Source organism: Nyctibius grandis, chromosome 5 (genome assembly GCF_013368605.1).
Source record: "Nyctibius grandis isolate bNycGra1 chromosome 5, bNycGra1.pri, whole genome shotgun sequence".
Classification (NCBI taxonomy): Eukaryota; Metazoa; Chordata; class Aves; order Nyctibiiformes; family Nyctibiidae; genus Nyctibius; species Nyctibius grandis.
In genome coordinates this window covers 81,395,823-81,415,118 of record NC_090662.1, presented here as the reverse complement: position 1 = coordinate 81,415,118, position 19,296 = coordinate 81,395,823, and the positions used below count along the sequence as shown (strand labels likewise).

General features: G+C 40.7%; 1 protein-coding gene across 3 annotated transcripts in view; it reads right to left on the bottom strand.

Moving 5' to 3' along the window:
- Positions 1-19,296, bottom strand: part of PHF21B (PHD finger protein 21B) — a 174,470-nt gene that overhangs the window by 31,010 nt on the left and 124,164 nt on the right. For all 3 annotated transcript variants that reach the window (XM_068401975.1, XM_068401976.1, XM_068401977.1), the window contains one exon: positions 12,616-12,708. In XM_068401975.1, the coding sequence (XP_068258076.1) occupies positions 12,616-12,708 (93 nt within the window). The remainder of the gene's footprint in view (positions 1-12,615; positions 12,709-19,296) is intronic.

The following is a 19,296-nucleotide window of genomic DNA, read 5'->3' as shown; positions in this document are numbered from 1 at the left end:
AATGGCCTTATTTTCAAAAGTAGCGCACAGATGATTGGTTTAAACCCATCTTGGCCCAGGCATTCTGCAAAACTAAGGCTTATAACATAAACAACAGCTCAGTGCAACAGGGGACATGATACTTAAAGCAACTTGTTCATGTCTGCATCAGAGTCAGTTACACAAGCAGATCGTCTAATATCTACTTTTATATTTTCATAATAATATCCTTTCCCTCCTGTGTTATATCTTACATGTGTCTCATGTAAGCCCTTAACAAATTGCTCATGCTCATGTGCTCAGAGCAACTTTCACAGAAATAGTATCATTATTCAGAAAAGAAAGTCTGAGAAGCTTGGCAAAATACAGTTAAAATTTATTATCTCAGCTAAAAAATCCAAATTTAACTCTTAGCTGTTTGGTTAACATCTAAATTTTACCATCTTTCCTTAAAACAAAATAATTTTCTTGTAAATGAATGTAACATCTGTTACCAGAAATACTGTAAACACACAAACAGATAAGCACATATATACAGAGAAAGAGAGAGAGAGGATAAGGAGTAGTTCAGATCAAAGATTCAATAGCACAGTCACTGAGATCTTTAGAAAAAATCAAGACTGACAAAGAAATCAACTCGGGAGTTTTTCTAGCCAAAAACTGTCATGTAGTCTACCAGGATCTACTGTATCTGTCACTCTTAATTGCACTTTTATATTTCATCAAAAGCCTAATTAAAACTAAATGCCTATATATATTCCAGCTGTATAATTACCTTTTCTACACTATTACATATATATACTGACTGTCAGATGTAATACCTCAATGAATCCTACACACACCCTTAATACACATTCTGCAAGTTGGGGATGAATGCATATTACTTTGCTATAAAATAAGCTCTTCCTGCACAGACAATTAAACAGGCTTAATTTTCCAAAGTAACATATTCTCTGCAAAGAGCTGCACACTGAAATAGCTGATAGGGTTTCCCAAACTGGTACAGCACGAGAACATATGCCGGGCACTTTCTGCCACCGTGTGATACAAAGGAGGTATAGCGGTCTTCATAGCCTAAGCCTCTGCAAATTCCCTGGCAAGTTCAGCTAACGTTGTGAGAGCATTATTTATTTGCAATTATAGAATAATAAAAGGGGTTGACCACAGAAAAAAAAGTTTCAGGTGTGCCTGAGTTAAAGCTAAAAGAAGTGAAAGTTAAAATAATGTTTATTTCCACAGCCTGCAGGCATGAATCCAAATCAGAAAGCAAGCACAGAAGCCCCTTGTGCTCTAACACCTATGAACCTTCCCCCCTTGAATATAAACACTAAGCGTAAGCACCTAATAAACATCTACGTGAAAGACCTTTAGCAGAGTTTTACATTAAAAACTAAACTGCTACAGTAATCTGTGAGAATAAATGGCGCCAACTGGGAAGAAAAAGATGAAGGCAACAGCTAGTGTAAATTCCTTTTCCTCACGGCAAAACTGTAGCTTAAATTTGGGAGATGAAAGGAGGACAGTGGCACCAGCAGAAGTTTGGAACTTGACAGTCACTAAAGAAGAACTGGAGGAAAAACTAGGTCAGGGCACGGACTGCATTTCTCATCCAAGGTATCAAAAAAGATGTTTTCTATTGAAAGAGGCACAGGCTGGATGTCACCGGTCCCCATTACAGGAGCCACAGAAATAAAAGGCACAAAAGTTTCGCAAAGGAGAAGAAAACAGAAAGAATAACAGACAGCATGTAGTGAAAACTGCAAGTGTTGGTGAGTGCTGCAAATAACAATTCTCCTGTAGCTCAACCCTCCTCTCCCCAAATACCTTTCATTTTACTTCTGACAGCTGTCAAAACAGAATGTGATACTACCAGGGCTCTAAATGCAGGAGAAGAGAGAGCTTCTTCTTGAATATAATGATTTCACAAACCCATGTTGTCCTTGAGTTTCCTCAATACCCACAATAACAGAAACATTCGATTTCAGGCGGCAATATTCAGACACCCCTGGTACTCCTCAAACAGCCTGCAGGCGAGCACACTGTTCAAGAAGATATTCCCAGACCTGAGAATTCACTAGGTGTGGGCTGTCTGCTTTTCGAACAGGGAAATAACAGGGAGCCCGATCCTGTGAGATGTGCAGAGTGCTCTTTTGTTCAGCGACCTCTAATTTCATATATTTTAAAGAGTTTCAGATCAGGAGGGAATCATCTCCTGTGACTAACGTGACTTCTTCTCTATCCCATATCATAAAGCTCCATCCAGATGTCCTGATATGAAGCCCAAAGGCTTCCATTACATCAAAACATTATTCCAGCTCTCAAGAGCACAAATTGTTGAATACAGCAGAGGTGAATGAAACACTGAGTGGCAGAGGTGGGGGAGCCTGATGTGTGTCACCATTGACAAACCCAACTGTGATCATGGGCAATCCATTTCCTGAGCTACATCCCATCAGTTGAGCTGCTCCCATGCTGTAGCAAAGAAAAAGAGGGCAAAAAAGAAAAACCCTTACAAAACAAGCCCTCAAGATCCAACCCAAACAAGTATTGGGGAAAAGGAGGAGAAGGAAGGGAAAGCACACGATTCCTCCCATCTCTGTGGGCAATCCTATGTAGTCCTAAAGGACAGGATTTAATTAGAACAGCTATCTCTGTGCAGATCTGCAGGTGCTATGAGAATTGTTAAGGGCAATTCTGGTAAATGTGTTCTTCTTATGGCCTAGGGAAGAAGGCAAGTTAACAAGCGCATTTCAATTACAAAACCAAAAGGGATCATCATGATCCTTCAGCTCACTGACTGGCCATAGAATTTCTCCCAGAAACTGAAGACTGATTTGAAAAGAAAATACTAAAGGCTTCTTAATGACGAATTCATCACGAGCCCCAATAAACTGTTATTTTATTATGCTCATGACTGGCATTTTATTGTGAGGTTGAATTTGCCTAACTTCAGCTTCCAGTCCCTGGATCTTGCTATAGCTTTGTCAGCAACACTGAAGAGCCCTCCCCCTCCCCAATATCAGATATCAGCTGGATCGTGCTCAGCATCAATCAGCCCTTCGTAATGGCAGGGCCGATCTGTATGAGAGTAAATTTTTTCAGCTCAATGCAATATCACATTGCCTTTGAGAGAACGACCATTATTCACACTTTATTTTCACTTCACCCTTGTACTCAGAGCTTAAAAACAAAAACTCAAAATGGATTTGGCACAATTCATATGTCACAGAGGCAAAGTGCTGGGAGCAGCAGACAGAGCTTTCATTCTTGAAAAGCTTCAGAGGATCACACGGAAAACATTAGCAATGGCTGATAAAGTGAGTGCAATATGGGGTAATTATATCCTTCACCAGAATGAACAGATGCACACTGACTTCAGTAAAGCTGTGTCTATTTATGCCAGCTGAGGATCGACTCTCTTCCTCTTCCTTTTTTAATCAATAAAAATGACACAAAAAAAACAGTTCTGCGTAAACTTTACAGCAACGACACACCCTAAAACCCAGGTTGCCCAACTGACCTGAATACAAGTACTTCCAGCTTTCTTGATTTTTGGTTCCTCTCCTGAGAAGCTCCTATAGTCTTCAGCTTGGTCTGAGATCCCAGTCAAAATAAACACAGTTTATTTTCTTGCCATACAGAGAAGACTTAAAAAACACACATGGCTATGGATCCACATACACTTTTCTTCCTTCCCTTTGATGGGGCTATGCAAAAAAGAAGTTACTTTTCTGTGCGTATCATGAGGAAACCCCAGGCAAGATGACCCAGTTCAGTGAATCCTGTGTCCATATACAACGTAAACCTCTCCTTAGCATCTGCCTGCAATATTAGCCTGGGGAGCTACAGAAGAATGATATGAAACGCAGGGCAAAATGCAAACAAGTTTTCCAGCCCACGTTTCCAATCCTTGCTGCTCTGGACAGTGAGGACCACAGAAGTAATCTTAATCTGACTGAAACCAACAGCAAATTTGAATAGACTTCAGTAATACCAGAACTGCAACTAGCACCTTGAAACAAGCCCTAGTTTCTCATTGTACACGCCATGCAACCCAAGAATCACTCTATGGTATTTTCACACATATTCAAACTACGTGCACTATATCAGACATTTTCCACCAGACTGTATACTTACTGCGCTTTGGTATTTCAATTTGTTAGTCATCGATCGCCAACTTTAGTGTAAAGGTAACACACAGATAATATAACCCCTGTGCAATTTTTAAGAAGACAAAGCTATTTCATTTAGTTTTTCTTCTCCTTCAGCTTTGCTTGATACTACACAAATGGAAGTTTTGCTGAGAGGGATGTTTGTGTGGGAATCTGCCAGCTCTGCTTTTTGTGGATGTTGGCATAAGGCAGTGTCACGGTTTAAAGCTGGGCCGGCTATCAAACCTGTGGCAGATGCTCTCTGTTATCCCCCCCCCCCCTCCCCCCAAAGGGAAAGGGAAAGGGAAAAGGGAGAGAGACTTCCGGGTTGGAAAGTTAAAACAGTTTTAATAAACTATAATAATGGAAAAGAGTATAATAATAATAATAGAAATAATCAAATATATACAAATATATATACAAAACCGAGACTGAGCTCCCCTGAAGTCAGCCACGTCACCACCGGCACTGCAGGGCAGGCTCCGGGAAGGCCCAGGCTGGGCCTAGCGATGGTCGAGAGCTGGATTCAGGAATGCACGGATCGGGATCGGGGGCAGCAGGAAAACGGACGGAGTCCTCCTTGGACACCGGCCATAGCAGAAAGAGAGCGAGACCCTCGTGATCCCCCCGCTTTATACCGAGAATGACGTGTATGGGATGGAATACCCTCGTTGGTCAATTTTTGGTCACCTGCCCTGTCTGTTCCCCCCTGCACCTGCGACCCCCCTTCGGCTCTTCACTCGTAAGCAGTGAGGAATTCAGCAGTGACCTTGGTTTCTCTAAGAATAAGTACAGCAAGAGCCTTACTGCACAACATCCCTACTGGTGCCTCAGCGATAACTACAAACTTTGAGCGTTATCAGTCCTGGAAGCAGACACTGTCTGCAAAACATGCAGTTAGTTTCAGAAAGTGCAGTTACTTAGAGGAGACTTAGCTGAAAGTAAAAATCACTGAAAGGAAAATCGGCCTGGTTTAGGCCAAACCAGGACAGGCAGTCAGGTGGGAGTTCTCTATTAAAAATGTTATCAGTGTTTTGAACACAAAACTGTATTTTCACAGGAACTTGACTGACTTTTGCTAATGAAATCTACATTTTCTCCTCAGCTATGCTTCCTGTATTTTCTGGTTTGGCATGGCTGCCATTGAGTTGATGATTCATTAAGTGGCTCTTTTCCATTTATGAAGGGGAAAACTACCATTAAACCAGCAAATTAAAATCAATATTATTCCAAAGAATAACAAGCAGGGGTTGAAGTTGACAAGGGTTTCTGCTTTTTTTCCTTCTGCACAATGACTCTGTCCTTGAATATGCAGTTATCTATGTGCCTCTGAGGAAACAATTTAACCCTTATTGTTTAGGATTATAATAGAAATATAAAAGCTAGACTGTGATTATACACACCAGTCAATAACTTACTTCCATTTCTACTCTTTTCAGCATTACAAGTCAGCTTTGCTTCTCTCACAGATACTCATCTATGATTAACTTACTTCTATTTAAATATAAAGTGTCCATGAAGCCTTTAGGCACAAACAAGTGAACATGTCTGCTTTCCTCCTATCCGTATACTTTCATAGGCAAGCTCTGGACTAATCCACACAGCTGGGCATTCACTGGACTCAAACTCTGGTGTCACCTTAAAGACCATGGGTGTCACTGCTTTGTACTATCATTTTAAGAGCTTTTCCTGTTCCTAGACAACAGTAATGGCACATTATAATGATTTGACCAGCCTCAACTCATTTACTAGCCAAAATCAAAAAAACTTGAAAGAAAAAATAATAACAAAAATAATGACAAAAATAGTTTCTGTCTGCTGACAGCCTGAGCAAGATGGAAGCACAGAAAAAGCTCAGACAACAGGGGATGAAAATGAAGGTTTTAGGGAGAGAAAGCAGTGCAGTGAATTCCTCAGAGCCTCTACTGAAGTACTGCAAACAGAGAAGACCTTCCTATCTGCCTGTCATTCAGCCAGAGACCTACCACAAGCTTGTACAAGGGGCACGGAGGCCCAGAGACACAGCACAGTCCTGATCCAAGCCAGACATGGATCGGAAGCATGGATGCAAATGGCATCAGAGGAGAGAGCGGACATTTCTTCTCATCTTCCTGATACTCTGCAAAGCAGTATTCATCAAACATGAGAGTTTTCACCTGGGGAAAAGGTACCATGTCAGGTATGGCTTGAATCTTTCCTGGGGGTTGAATAGAGACTTTAGGCTCCTACTTGCAGACTATCATGGAAATCAGTCTTTCCAGGTCCTTTTCAAAATGTTCACTGATTAGATCTGAAGGTCTTAAGCATCAGTAACAGACAGTTCTACTTCTCTTTCCCCACCACCCCAGGTCAGTTCTCTCATTAAGAACAGACAACTCACACAGAAACTCAGAAAGGCAGAGGTAACAGAGGCAGGTACTTCAGAAAATTTGCATCTGGGTGTAGTCCCCCTTGATACACCACAGGCATTCATCTTTGTCCACACTGCAGAAGACTGGATTTCTCATCACTGCTAAATTCTGGCATACCACCATCCACAAGGAACAGTTCTTATCGCACCACCTTAGTCATATATTCATCTGTCTTGGCTTCACTACAGCAGTGTAAAATACATATCATAGAGCACTCCAGATGCTCCAACAAGCCCACAGCCTCTCTCAGCAACACAGGCTACCTACCAAACCTATGCACTAGTGCGTAACTGAGATTCTCACAGACTTTTCAATAAAGTACCGTGTTTTCATCCCAATCTTCAAAGCTCTCCCTGTAAAGACTTAGTATGAAAGGCCAAGGTGGCCACGAGTCTCTGGTGCAGGGAGTCTCTACAGCAAGGCTGGTACTCATACAGGCAGGCGCCTCAACCTTCTCTATGAATTAAGGGCACAAACCTCAACACTTTCTACAAGAAACATTTCCTATGTTATATGCCTCTGACAGAAATATATAGTGGCATGGAATTAATAGTAGCATGCCTATTAAAAATAAGCAAACTGATAAAAAGGAACCCTAACCAGAACTCTCAGCTGCACGTGCTTGTTCCCAAAGGGAAAGGATGAGAGAAGAAATAGCTTACAACAGCTGTTAATCTTTGTGCTTAACACATTACCGGAAGGTGCTTCAAATACAGTGACAAGCACAGTATAAAAGCTTATATAGAATAAAAAAGATTAACAACTATATTTATTAAGGGCTGCATTTTCAGCCAGGCCTCCGCAAACCTTTCTTTTGAAAAAGCAATTTTGTTTCTGTTTTCTGCAAGCATACAGTCAATGAATATTAAATACCTCTGCAAAACCCTTAGCTTGGTTATATCCCACGCTGATTAAGTTACCTTGAATTAGATTATCTCTCTTCTCCTCCACTAGCATTCCAACATATCCCCCTGGAAGCACTGAGGGTTATATATCGGAAAGGTGCATGACATCCCTTAGGGGATTATAGTCCTCTTCTCCTCTGATATTGTAATAATGACTTTACCCAATTCAATTATTCCTCACTCAAACAAACAATAAAGTGCTCTTGTCTCTCCATTGCACAATTCAGGGTAACTTTTTATACAAACGTATATCTGCTAGCTTCTTTTCTAGTTTCACAAAAGGCTGACTTGTATTGAGTAATATTTTTCCACTTTCTAATGGCTATCCACAGTCTTAACATATTACTCCTAAAAATAATGATTTTTTTTTTTTAGTCTTATGAGGCAAACAGAGAGAGGCTTTGCCACAGACCAATCTGTTAACACATTTCTTCTACAGTACACAGTGGCATCACACAACTTGGGTTCTGTCTATAGAAGTTGTTTTCCTTTGAAGAAATCTTCCAGAAGCACTATCACTGGGGAAGCCAGGAGGAGCGGTTGGTTTTGGTACGCATGTGAAGAGAAGCAGCAGCTATCAGTGAAATTACGCTCCTGAGAACTATGACAAGAAATTTTAAAAATAAGAATGTGCATTTAAGTTTTGGGAATATCTAGAGACCACAGTCTCTGGCTGGTCTCACACGGTACCTAGTGATGAACAAACACACGGTAACAGAACAGCCCCTGTCCCAAAGCAGCCTGCAGCCCAGTGACCGAATTCAAACCCTACTGAATTATGCATATTAAAATCACCACAGACGATAAAAAATAAGCAGCACTTGATAGCAGAACTGGCTAGATGCGATTGAAAAACACGCACGTTTCTTCTAAAGCAGTACCTGTTTCTTTTCACCACTAACCTGCGTGATAGCTCTGCCGCAGGCATCTGCTATGCGACTCTCCGCTCTACTCTAATCAGGAGCATCACGAGCAAAGCCATCCCAAGCCCTGCCTTCAACCAGGACTGGGAAAATAGGTCAGGGAAATAGCATTATAATCTGATTTAACTGCTATTCAAATCGTCACAGCCTCTCCATTGATTTCAACAAGAATTGGATTGGGCCCAAATTACTGACAACAAAATATCTTCACTGTTTCATTTAAAATCTTCCATTTGAAGAACAGAAAGTAATATTTCCCATGTGCCTTCAGGTTGCTACAGTGTGACTTAAATTTTTATGTATACCAGTTCAAAATAGACAGACTGCCTGCACTGCAGCTGGAAATTGGAGCCCCAACCTAACATAAGGCCAGCCCCTCCTTACAGCTGATGGGTGCCATAAAGCAGAGGAACAGCTCAAGAGTAAGAGAGTGCATCACCTATGTGTTGGAGTAGAGAACCTCCAGGATTTGCTTCTCAGAGTGCAGTGGAGAGCCTGCAGTTTCAAAACATCTCACCCAACTGGAAACCTCAAAGGCCAAAGTAAGAAGAGAAAGATTATCTGGAATTAACTTCCCAAACACCACAGCTCATAGCAAAAATTTTATTTATTTGATGAAAGCAAAAATAATTTCACAGTCTGAAAAAAAAAAAAAAAAAAAGAAAAGAAAAAAGGTCTGCCAAAGAGGCTTGTTTTGGCAAATAATGAATGCCTAAAGAAATATTGTTTGTATTGTGCAATGAACTCGTAATTAATGTTTGTTTGCTCACCATTTAATAGCAGTTCTGCACTAAGTGATGGGATTTTGCTGCCATTTGTGAATGTGCAGATTTTGAAACTTCATTCCCCATATGGAAGAGCTCCCAGGGGGTCATATCATAAACCCTTTCAAATGAACAAAACGAATTACAAGTATCCGTACAAATGTGGAAAATGAGAAAGCTGTATGTATTATTTTACATAAGTATTGTTAAGTGCCTCAGTTTACTTGAGTGGTATTTTCCTGCTTGACTGCATAGAAGCAAATCAAAAGAGGCTGTCTAGATGAGGAGAATGAAAGCATCAAGAATATAAAGCTCCTTTTTACATGTGATAAGGGGTCCTTAAATGGAAGAGTCTCCTGTTTCTTTACAGCCAGCCTGGCAATATTTATGCCTCTCATGCCTACATCTAAATCTAAAGGGAGTCTGAAATCTCAAAGAAATTATGAGACTGGCCAAAAGGAGAAATGTCAGGTAGCCATCGGTGTGCTGTCAAGAATGCAGACACTGACTTGGATTAATCCCACTTATCTACACGCACCTGAAACAGAAGTGCAATCTGTCTGGCCACAGACCAGTGAAGACACCTCCAGAGGGTGACTCCAAGACAAGCAGGCTCCTAACATGGAGGGATCTCAAAAGGGATCCATCCAGGCCTTCCACCCCTCCCTAGAGAAGAAGAGAGGCAGCAGCACATACAGACAAGATTAAGCCAGCTTAGGTGACTGCCACTGCGCCTGCCACTGTGCTGGCACAAACTACACCTAGACTTAGCTGCTTGAGTAAATAGGCAGGCATGCAAGGTGGGCTTACTGAAGCCTTTGCTGCTACCATTTCATTGCTATTCGGGCTCTACACAATTCCCTGTTAAAGCTAGACTTTGCAGAGATGGAGGTCAGGGAAGGTGCAATAACTTGCAGAACAAGATTCAGCTCTAGCTAACACGCATGTGTATGGACATTGTACTGCTTTAATTCTTTGTGTGAATTACTATGGACTTCTTGGTAGAGGAGTGATGAATATTGGGTTTTTTTGAAAAAGCTGTCCCTTTAATTTGCTGCTACATGGGCACCGAAAGTAAAGGTTTTAGTAGATGCTAAGCTCAGTTGGACCCTGCTTGTTAGTGTGCTTGGGAGACAGTGGCAAAAGGAACAGGAGCCATGCTTGTCACCCAGGGAGGGCAAAAGGAGGTCAGTAGCCAGCCTGCTCTGTAACTAAGTCTAATGCATAATAGCTGAGAGGACATGGACTGTGATAGGATTTCATTCTGCCCATTTTCCAGCCCCTACTGGAAGATACCATATGCCTCTTAATTTCAAAAATAATTTTTAATATGGTGCTTGTTTTCTCAGAGCTACGAGGGAGAAGAGAGATGTTCTCTAACATAATACTTTCATGGCATTACATGGCCTTGCTTCCTGGCATTTTTATATATCCATCTGAAGTTTCCAGTTCTCCTGAACCACAGATTCCTATCAACCCTCAAAATTTGCCAGAGATGACTATGCACTCACTACAAATGAGAGCTTTCACAGTGATACAGTGCTGCAGCTCACTTACAGCGGCTTCCCAGATCACCTGTATCCAGCTGTATCTGGGGAATGACAGCATTACATCACTGATTTATGGCTATATTAAATGTATTTTGAAGGTATCTGCCTATTTAGTTAGAAGCCAAACTTTCCACTTGTAGATGAAAACTTGATCTCTCTTAAGACATCAAGCAGAAAGCTTTGATGAGTGGAGGGAATTCGCCACTAGGAAACAATATGGAAATTTTAAACTTCTCTGTAAGCTTTGAGTAGGAGAGGAGTATATAGACCACGATGAACTGCAAAGGAGGACACAGCTTGTCAATGGCGCAGGCTGTTGCTGAAGAAGGAGGTATTGGCCTGTGAAAAAGCCAGAAAAAACTCGGGACATAAGACATACCTCTGATAATGTGGTCTTGCATACAGCTGCCTACTGCATTTTTAGTTTTGACAGAAATGAGATTGCTGTGTGGTTATTTCCCTTGCCATCTATATGACATAGAAAATTTAGTGAACTATGGCTTAGGGCTGCTGAGTAAGGGTTGATGTTTCATTAGTATTAAGTGTGATTGCATAAACAGGTCTGAAATTGAAGGCTGTGCTAGGACAGGAGTGAAACAAAGTGACATACAAACAAAAATATTGCCATGAGCTAAACAGCAAGACAGAAGGTACATGTTCTTTTCAAAAAGTTGAAGAAATCAGCTTCCTTCACTTTTTCCAATTCTTCAAAATTGAATCTAACATTGAATGAAATTTTTTCTACTTATCAAAAGTATAGAACATTGATGCTTCTCTAAATGCAGCATTTGCAATGCCATCATCATTGCTGAAACATAACCTTAATGATAATTTAAGCCCCTGTTACAAGTCTTTCAGCTGCTCTTGAACTTCATCTATTTTCAGGAGCAATCTGCTCATCTTTGACACCCCAAAATGGCAGAAATCAATGTGTTATTATGCTGTAAGAACAACTGAAAAGCAAAGCCTTGAACTTGATAAGAAAACTATAACCTTCCTTTATGTTCACAACTTTGCCTTCCACATGTAATTTAAAGAGAGAATTTAAGAAGTTTATCTTGGAAATACTCCTTCCTCCAGGCAGATTTAGCTCACAGATCTTCTACTGGATTCTGCCACTAAGAAAATGTTAGGTAAAAAATAAAGGAATAGGAAGATCCAACATTGACTTCAATGCCAGAAAAGTGTTCACATATGACAAATAGACCTCTAAGGGCCACACAGGGAGAAATATATTTATACTTAATAATAATGAATCTGAAAAGCAAATCATAAAACTGCAGCAACACACTTGTTAAAAATCACATCCAAAAATTTTGAGAAAGAGAGTTGAAATGGGCAATAAAGTGTATGATTAAGGAAACAGTGATGGATATTCAGAAAAGAAAACACAGTTTGAAAAGATTTTTAAAATCTGTGAGTGTAACTCTCCTTTCACTCCTACCTAGACAATCTTGCCTCAGTCTGGCACCTGGGTTAGCTGGGCCAAAACTTTATGCTGGGGTAGAGAGGGATAAGGCAAGTAAGCTGGTAAAAGAATGTGTGAGGCTAAATCTTGAACAGAATGGTTACTGCTTCCACCACTTTTTTAATTACAGAATTGCAGATTTTCACTTCTATGATTTGTGATTGAACTTATAAAGCATAAATTTATATTTCACCATATGTACTTTGTTCTTCCACAATGAATCTATAAGATTTTTTTATAGCTTTTCATCATGCTAACAGTATGCTCCCAGAAGAAAACTGATTTACCTTTTTTTTTTCCCCACGAATTGGAGAAAATCACAACTCTGCTGTTCAACTCACTGAAGGTCAGTCCTTATTCAGCAAAATGAGTGTGCTGATCCACCCAGGTCTGGGCACCAGGCAGGAACAGAGTAGAATACGTACAAAATGACACAAAACCCCCTTTGGAACTGCATTCCATACCTGAGGTAGCACTGCTGGTCCTTGTCCTGCCAACCTCTGCAAGGAGCTGACCTGAGGAACCTTAATGGGCACTGCAGTGATAGTTCCCAAAGTCTGTTGGAAGAAAAACAGTTGAACACAGCTTAAAACACTTGCACAGCTTCCCCAGATAGAATCTGCCCAAACCAGCAGTTCTCCTTCCAGCTCTTTGTTTGTCTCTTCCCAACTTATGACGGAAGGGTATAACACATCAGCCCATTTGAAGCTCTCTCTCTTCTGCCTACAGAGTCAGAGACTCTTCCTTCTCTTTAACCTTCTCTGCAAAGCACTGTTAACTAAAGCCTATTGTCTCCTTAGAGCATTTGGTAATTCTGAGTGCAAAGGATACGTCTCCTTGTTGTGAAGGTTTTTTTGGTACGCAAAGAAAACACAAGTGTGCTGCCATGGCTGAAGGCTGTCTAGGCACTAGCTTGTTTTCAAGAGAGACCTGAAGAAAGGTGAAATGCTCAACAGTGAAACTTCAAAATGTGCATTCGTAAGATGATGCATTTCATGGTAGCCAGGGTCACAAGAGAAGTTCACTGTGTCTTAGTAAATAGTAAATACTGAATTATTAAAACTGAAAGCTACCTATAAATCTACTACAGCACACTGTAACACAACATTCAGCTAAGGTGACATCCACTTGGGCCAACATAGCAGCTATTACTGTCCACATTTATTTTCTCTACTCACCCTTCTCTTAGTTGTATAACAAATTTATTCAAAGCTTATTTAAGATAGAATAGAATAGAATAGAATAAAACTATTTCAGTTGGAAGGGACCTACAATAATCATCTAGTCCAACTGCCTGACCACTCCAGGGTTGACCAAAAGTTAAAGCATGTCGTTAAGGGCATTGTCCAAATGCCTCTTAAACACTGACAGGCTTGGAGTATTGACCACCTCTCTAGGAAGCCTGTTCCAGTGTTTGACCAACCTCTCTGTAAATAAATGTTTCCTAATGTCCAGTCTAAACCTCCTCTGGTGCAGCTTTGAACCATTCCCACACGTCCTATCACTAGATACCAGGGACAAGAGCTCAGCACCTCCCTCTCCACGTCCCCTCCTCAAGAAGCTGTAGAGAGCCATGAGGGGTGCCTCAGCCTCCTTTTCTCCAAACTAGACAAGCCCAAAGTCCTTAGCCGCTCCTCACAGGACATGCCTACCAGCCCTTTCACCAGCTTTGTTGCCCTCCTCTGGATGCATTCAAGGACCTTAACATCCTTCTTAAATTGTGGGGCCCACAACTGCACACAGCATTCAAGGGGAGGCTGCACTAACGCTGAATACAGCAGGATAATCACCTCTTTTGACTGGTTGGTTATGCTGTTTGATGCACCCCAAGATGTTGTTTGCCCTCTCAGCTGCCAGGGCACACTGCTGATTCGCATTGAGCCTGATGTCAACCAGCACCCCCAGATGCCTTTCTGCAGGGCTTCTCTCCAGCCACTCCTCTCCCAATTTATACTTGTGCCCAGCACTACTCCATCCCAGGTGCAGAATCTGGCATTTCAACTTGTTAAATTTCATCCCATTAACCATAGCCCAATGCTCCAATCTATCCAGATCCCTCTGCAAGGCCTCCTGTCCCTCGAGAGAGTCAACAGCACCTCCCAGTTTGGCATCATCAGCAAACTTGCTAATGGTGCATTCAACTCCTGCATCCAGATTGTTGATAAACATATTGAACAGGACTGGCACTAGAACTAAACCTTGAGAAACACTGCTGGTGACCAGTCACCAGCCAGATGTAGCCCCATTCACTACAATGCTTTGAGCTCTGCCCTTCAGCCAGTTCTTCACCCAGTGCACCGTGAACCCACTCATCCCACAGCTGGCCAACTTGTCCAGAAGGATGCCGTGAGAGACAGTATCAAAAGCCTTACTAAACTCCAGAAGGCAGGTGACCTTATCGTAGAAGGATATCGAATTAGTTAAACAAGACTTTCCTTTTGTGAACCCATGTTGACTGTGCCTGATGATTGCATTATTCTTTAAATGCCTTTCAATAGTACGCAGTATAAGATATTTGACGTAGCTCCTTTTATGAGCAAATGTATTGCTGCATTCTACATAATGTTTATTTTGTAGATGGAGAAGTTATACTTCTTAACCCAGTATTATCTTTAACACTTATGAATACAGTTGGATACCAAGAGTAAGCAAATTATGCTTCTGTAATACAGAGTCAAGTACATACCAGTTTCCCCCCCGCCTAAAAATCTCTGTGTCTGTTTAGCTCCAATCCCTTGTTGACTTTTCACCTATCTGTAGTGATATAGATATCAATAAATGTACATTTATGCATTCTGTTATAGATGGTCTGAATCGCACCTCCTTTTCAAGCCTCACCCACAGAGGCTCCTAAAATACTGGATTTGAGAAGTTGTAAATAACTTGTATTTTATTTTCTCCATTAAAAAGGACAGATGATAGCTTATAAATTTAAGATTGGGTCATAGGTCTAAAGAACATAGCTAACTTTTCCCCTTCAACCTCTTTCATTCCTTTATCCCTGATTACAGTTCATATTTTGGTTAACTGGCCAATCTTCTTAAGGCAAGGTTTTATAACTTCTATCTAACGTTTCTTAATTGCTGTTGGGATGACATGGCAATAGAGGCAAGCAGATGATTGTCATTATAACAGCAAGAGACCCTTAGTCACTGATCACAAAAACTTATCAGGCTGCTAGAAATAGCTAAAAAGGAAAGAAAAATAGATTCAACTGAATTTCTCTAAATTTAACTCCTCTCAAAACAAAAGTATCATATCACAGCCAGTAAGATAAAGTATGCTAATATTACCCTAATCTGGTAATGAAATTCATCAACAGAAAGGAAACTATAATGTAATTAGCTCAAGGAAAGCGAAATTGTGTCAGGTCCATGACGATATGTTCTCCTCAGACCTCAACAACAGAGTGGTAAAACAGTCTATTTCCTTCTAACGACAGCGTGTGATAAGAATACCGTGCATTTTCATGCAGAATATTTTTAATAAACTTGTCCTACAGAGTTTATATTTTTATCTCTGCTACTCCTCTTGGAGACATTTGGGGGTGTGATGTTATATATTCAGCAAAGATTAGAATTTGCATAAGATTTGCCGGAGTTAAACAACAAGGAGAGCATAAACATGCAAGACAATTTTTCCTGAGCACTCGTGGATTATCAATACCCTGGATTACCCATGGAAAAATACACTCCATTAAAATTCTGTCTTGAGCCAAGGGCAGGGGGTGGGGGGGGTGGGGAGCAGAGAAAGCAGCATTTCCACCCACGGATGCCAGAACAAATAAGTTATACCTTCCTGTAGAAGTAAAGGTATTGGCAGCAGAGTGAGGAACAGAAGGGGGTATTTCTACCGCAGTTATCCTTATAGGGTGACACATGGAATAAAAACAACGGGAAGGATACTACAAACTATCTGAGTGAATTACTTCTTTGCCCTGTCTACCATATCACAGCCTCACACAATGGGAAGGACAACATGATGAATTACTGCAGTCTGGAGAGGAGGAGAACTTGAGCTGCCACCTAGTGCTATTGCCACTTATTAGACATATCACAATTTCCTGCTTTATATTAGCACGAACTAAAATGAATTCAGCCCAGTTACTTGCTTTTTAAGGTGAATATCAAAGTGAACTTTCCAACCCACACTAGAGGAATCGAAAGTTTATCACAAGTATCATCTACATTGTCCCTCCATCCCAACACTGCTTATTTATAGAATAAGATTTCTGTCACAATCCAGCGAAACCTGAGTTTTCCCTGGAAACACCAGGAGCACCACAACTTCTCCTGGGCTGCACATATACCCTCTATCGAAAGTTAAACCAAGAAGTTCTTCCTTCTGGAAGGTCATGCTTGAAGTGTGGCTGTACCTCTCGTCCTTTTTATATATGCTACCTCTGACCTTGAAAACACGTACTTTGATATTCCTGTTCCTACAAATACACATGGATTTGCAAGGATTTTCAAACTGGCCAAGAAAATACCATGTACTAAAATATGAAGTGCCGACACTGAGTGAAACTGGGAATTGACTATAAAGATAAGAATCAAATTACTCAGAAGTTAGATAAGATACAGTTATCAATTGGTAGGATGCACAAAAACTCCACGTCTGAGCAACAAATCTCTTTTCTTGTACTACAAATATCAATCACAAGGAAAAAAAAAAACAACGAACCAACCAATGCCATCTAGAACAGAATGCCCCTGTCCTGTGAGGAAGGAGCTCATCTCAGCCTCTGGGTGCATCATTGGGCCAATTCTGGTTTATGGTTCAAAACACTGGGAATGAGAGAAGAAACAAGAAAGGCCATAAAACTACTCTGCACTGTTCTTTTAGCGTCACTTGAAGACAAAGCCAGGATGTATTGTCTGTGGGTATCAGAGAAACGAACTATCATTAGTTCTGTCACCTGCACTCTCAAAAAATTTGTCAGATTTATTTTCCTAAAGTAGGAGTTCTAGAGAGATCTCAAGAGAACAAAAACAAATTATGGCATTCTTAGGTTATGAAATTTTCAGTGACAAAGATGCAGCCTCCTGTTTACAAATGGTTTTATAGTAAGTATCTGTTATTTAATATTCAAGGAAACAATCTCAGTATAAAAATCATATGGCCAAGGGAAAATTCAAAACTTTAATCTCACTTTAATAATAGCACTATAGTATGTTCAGACAGAGAGATATCTAAGAATCTATTTTACTTTTCACTATTTGCATTGTTTTGTTGTTGTTTCCCAGCTTGGGTAATAAATAGTTCAAGCTGTTGTATCAGCAGAATTCAATGACAGAAGCCTCTGTATTTTTCCTGTAACACATTTCATCTGTTATCTCAGGGTACTACACCTAGGTTAGTATTATTGTCTCTGTTTTAGTGATGAAAAAAATCAAGATTTAGAGGTAAAATAATGTTGTCAGGGCTAGACTGTTGTGCAGGTGGAAACACAAGCCAGACTTCTTATTTCAGTGTCTCACCCATGTGATCAATTAAACTCATCTCATCTGTTGATGCAGAGTCACATCTGAGTCACCTAATTTTTAGGTCAGACTTTAATGATCAGACCATGATGATGGGCAAAAGAGGTGAAGTATAAAACAGAGGGAATCACAGTTGTGGTCTTTGCAACGAATGAGGTTGCAGGTGCTAGAATGGATGGCTGGGCATTTTTCAGCACGTTTCAGAGCACTGCTTTATTCCAGCTTAAGTGGTAAATAGACAAGCAGATAAAACCACTTGCCTGGCAAATAAAAAAGTAAACATCCTTATCTGATGTTCTTGGCCAGGCAATGAGAACTGGACAAACTCCCCATGGCTCAAGCTATAACAGGACGAATGCTGCTCACACTCACCTTAACACTTGAGCTGGGTCCTCAGCTCAAGCCCATGGGCTGCAAGAGGTGAGTAATCAAGATACCTCCCCCTCAATAAGGCAAATAAACTTTTTTTTCCCCTTCTGTTAACAGTGCCACCTATTTTCACTCACAAGCTGTTCAGGCTTGCCATGGTGAGCCTGGTGGATCAAAGACTCCTCACTCACTAATTCCACACTATCATTTTCATCCATGTGGGCTTTTTTTTTTTCTCCTTCCTTTTTTCCAATTTGTCCAAAGAACACGCTGGTGCACATTCTTATAAACCTTTAATTAACAAGCTGAAAAGACATTTTTCTGGCAATGCCTGACCTTTCAGCACTTTGTATGAATTTATCGATACCAGCAGAAACAATAATTTAAAAGGTTATTTTATGAGTGCTGAATAGTTTATTGCAGCACTTTTGTCAAGATAAATGAGTTTCTTATTTCTACATTTACAGCTCTAAGCATTTTAATAAAAAAGGTCCATAAAAGTCAAAGATAACTCCAAATCTCTCCTCTATCTAAGCCTACTTGGGCTTTCCTGGTGACCTCCTGAAACACTTACAATGTGGAGGGAGCACTGAAATGTGCAGTGATGGGGAAAAGCGAAGAACCAAGTTTCAGTTTGCCTCAGAATTGTTTTGATTTGATTGTACGCATTTAAACCAGATTTAACATCTTTACACTGAATATTTTTTTCAAATAAAAACTAATTCATCAGGTGTATTTCCTACTGACCTAGTCTAACTCACTAAACTTTACATCCAGCAGCACTTATTATCCCAGGCAAGAATCTGGGAGCTCATTACCGCTTGCTAACTCCTACCTCAAGCACTGGCCCCAGCCCTGGACTGGAACAGGAACCTCAGCCACTGCATCACCCACTGTAGGAGTTAATGGGTAATGAACGCATATGGCTGCAACACAAACCCCTTCCAAACCCTGGTCTTCAGTGACCTATACAGAGCAGATGAGTATCCGGCATGTCAGGGACACCTTTTTTTGCCTGAGAAATCCACAGATCCCCTCAGACAGGAACCGCAGTAGGCCCACTGCGTAGGTGACCTGCAGTCTCAGTTGTTGGATAGATGTCGTCCAGTAGTGTGCTCCCAAGGGTCACATTTCGAATTGCAAAAACAGGTGAAGAGATGTAAATGAAATAACCTTTTTCAGGGGTCAGTTTACTCACTAAGAAAATAATAATGATAAGAAATTGAAAAAAGAAAACCAATCCAAAAGCCCCAAAACAGGAGGACATAGATGCATTAAAAGACAAAAAAAAAG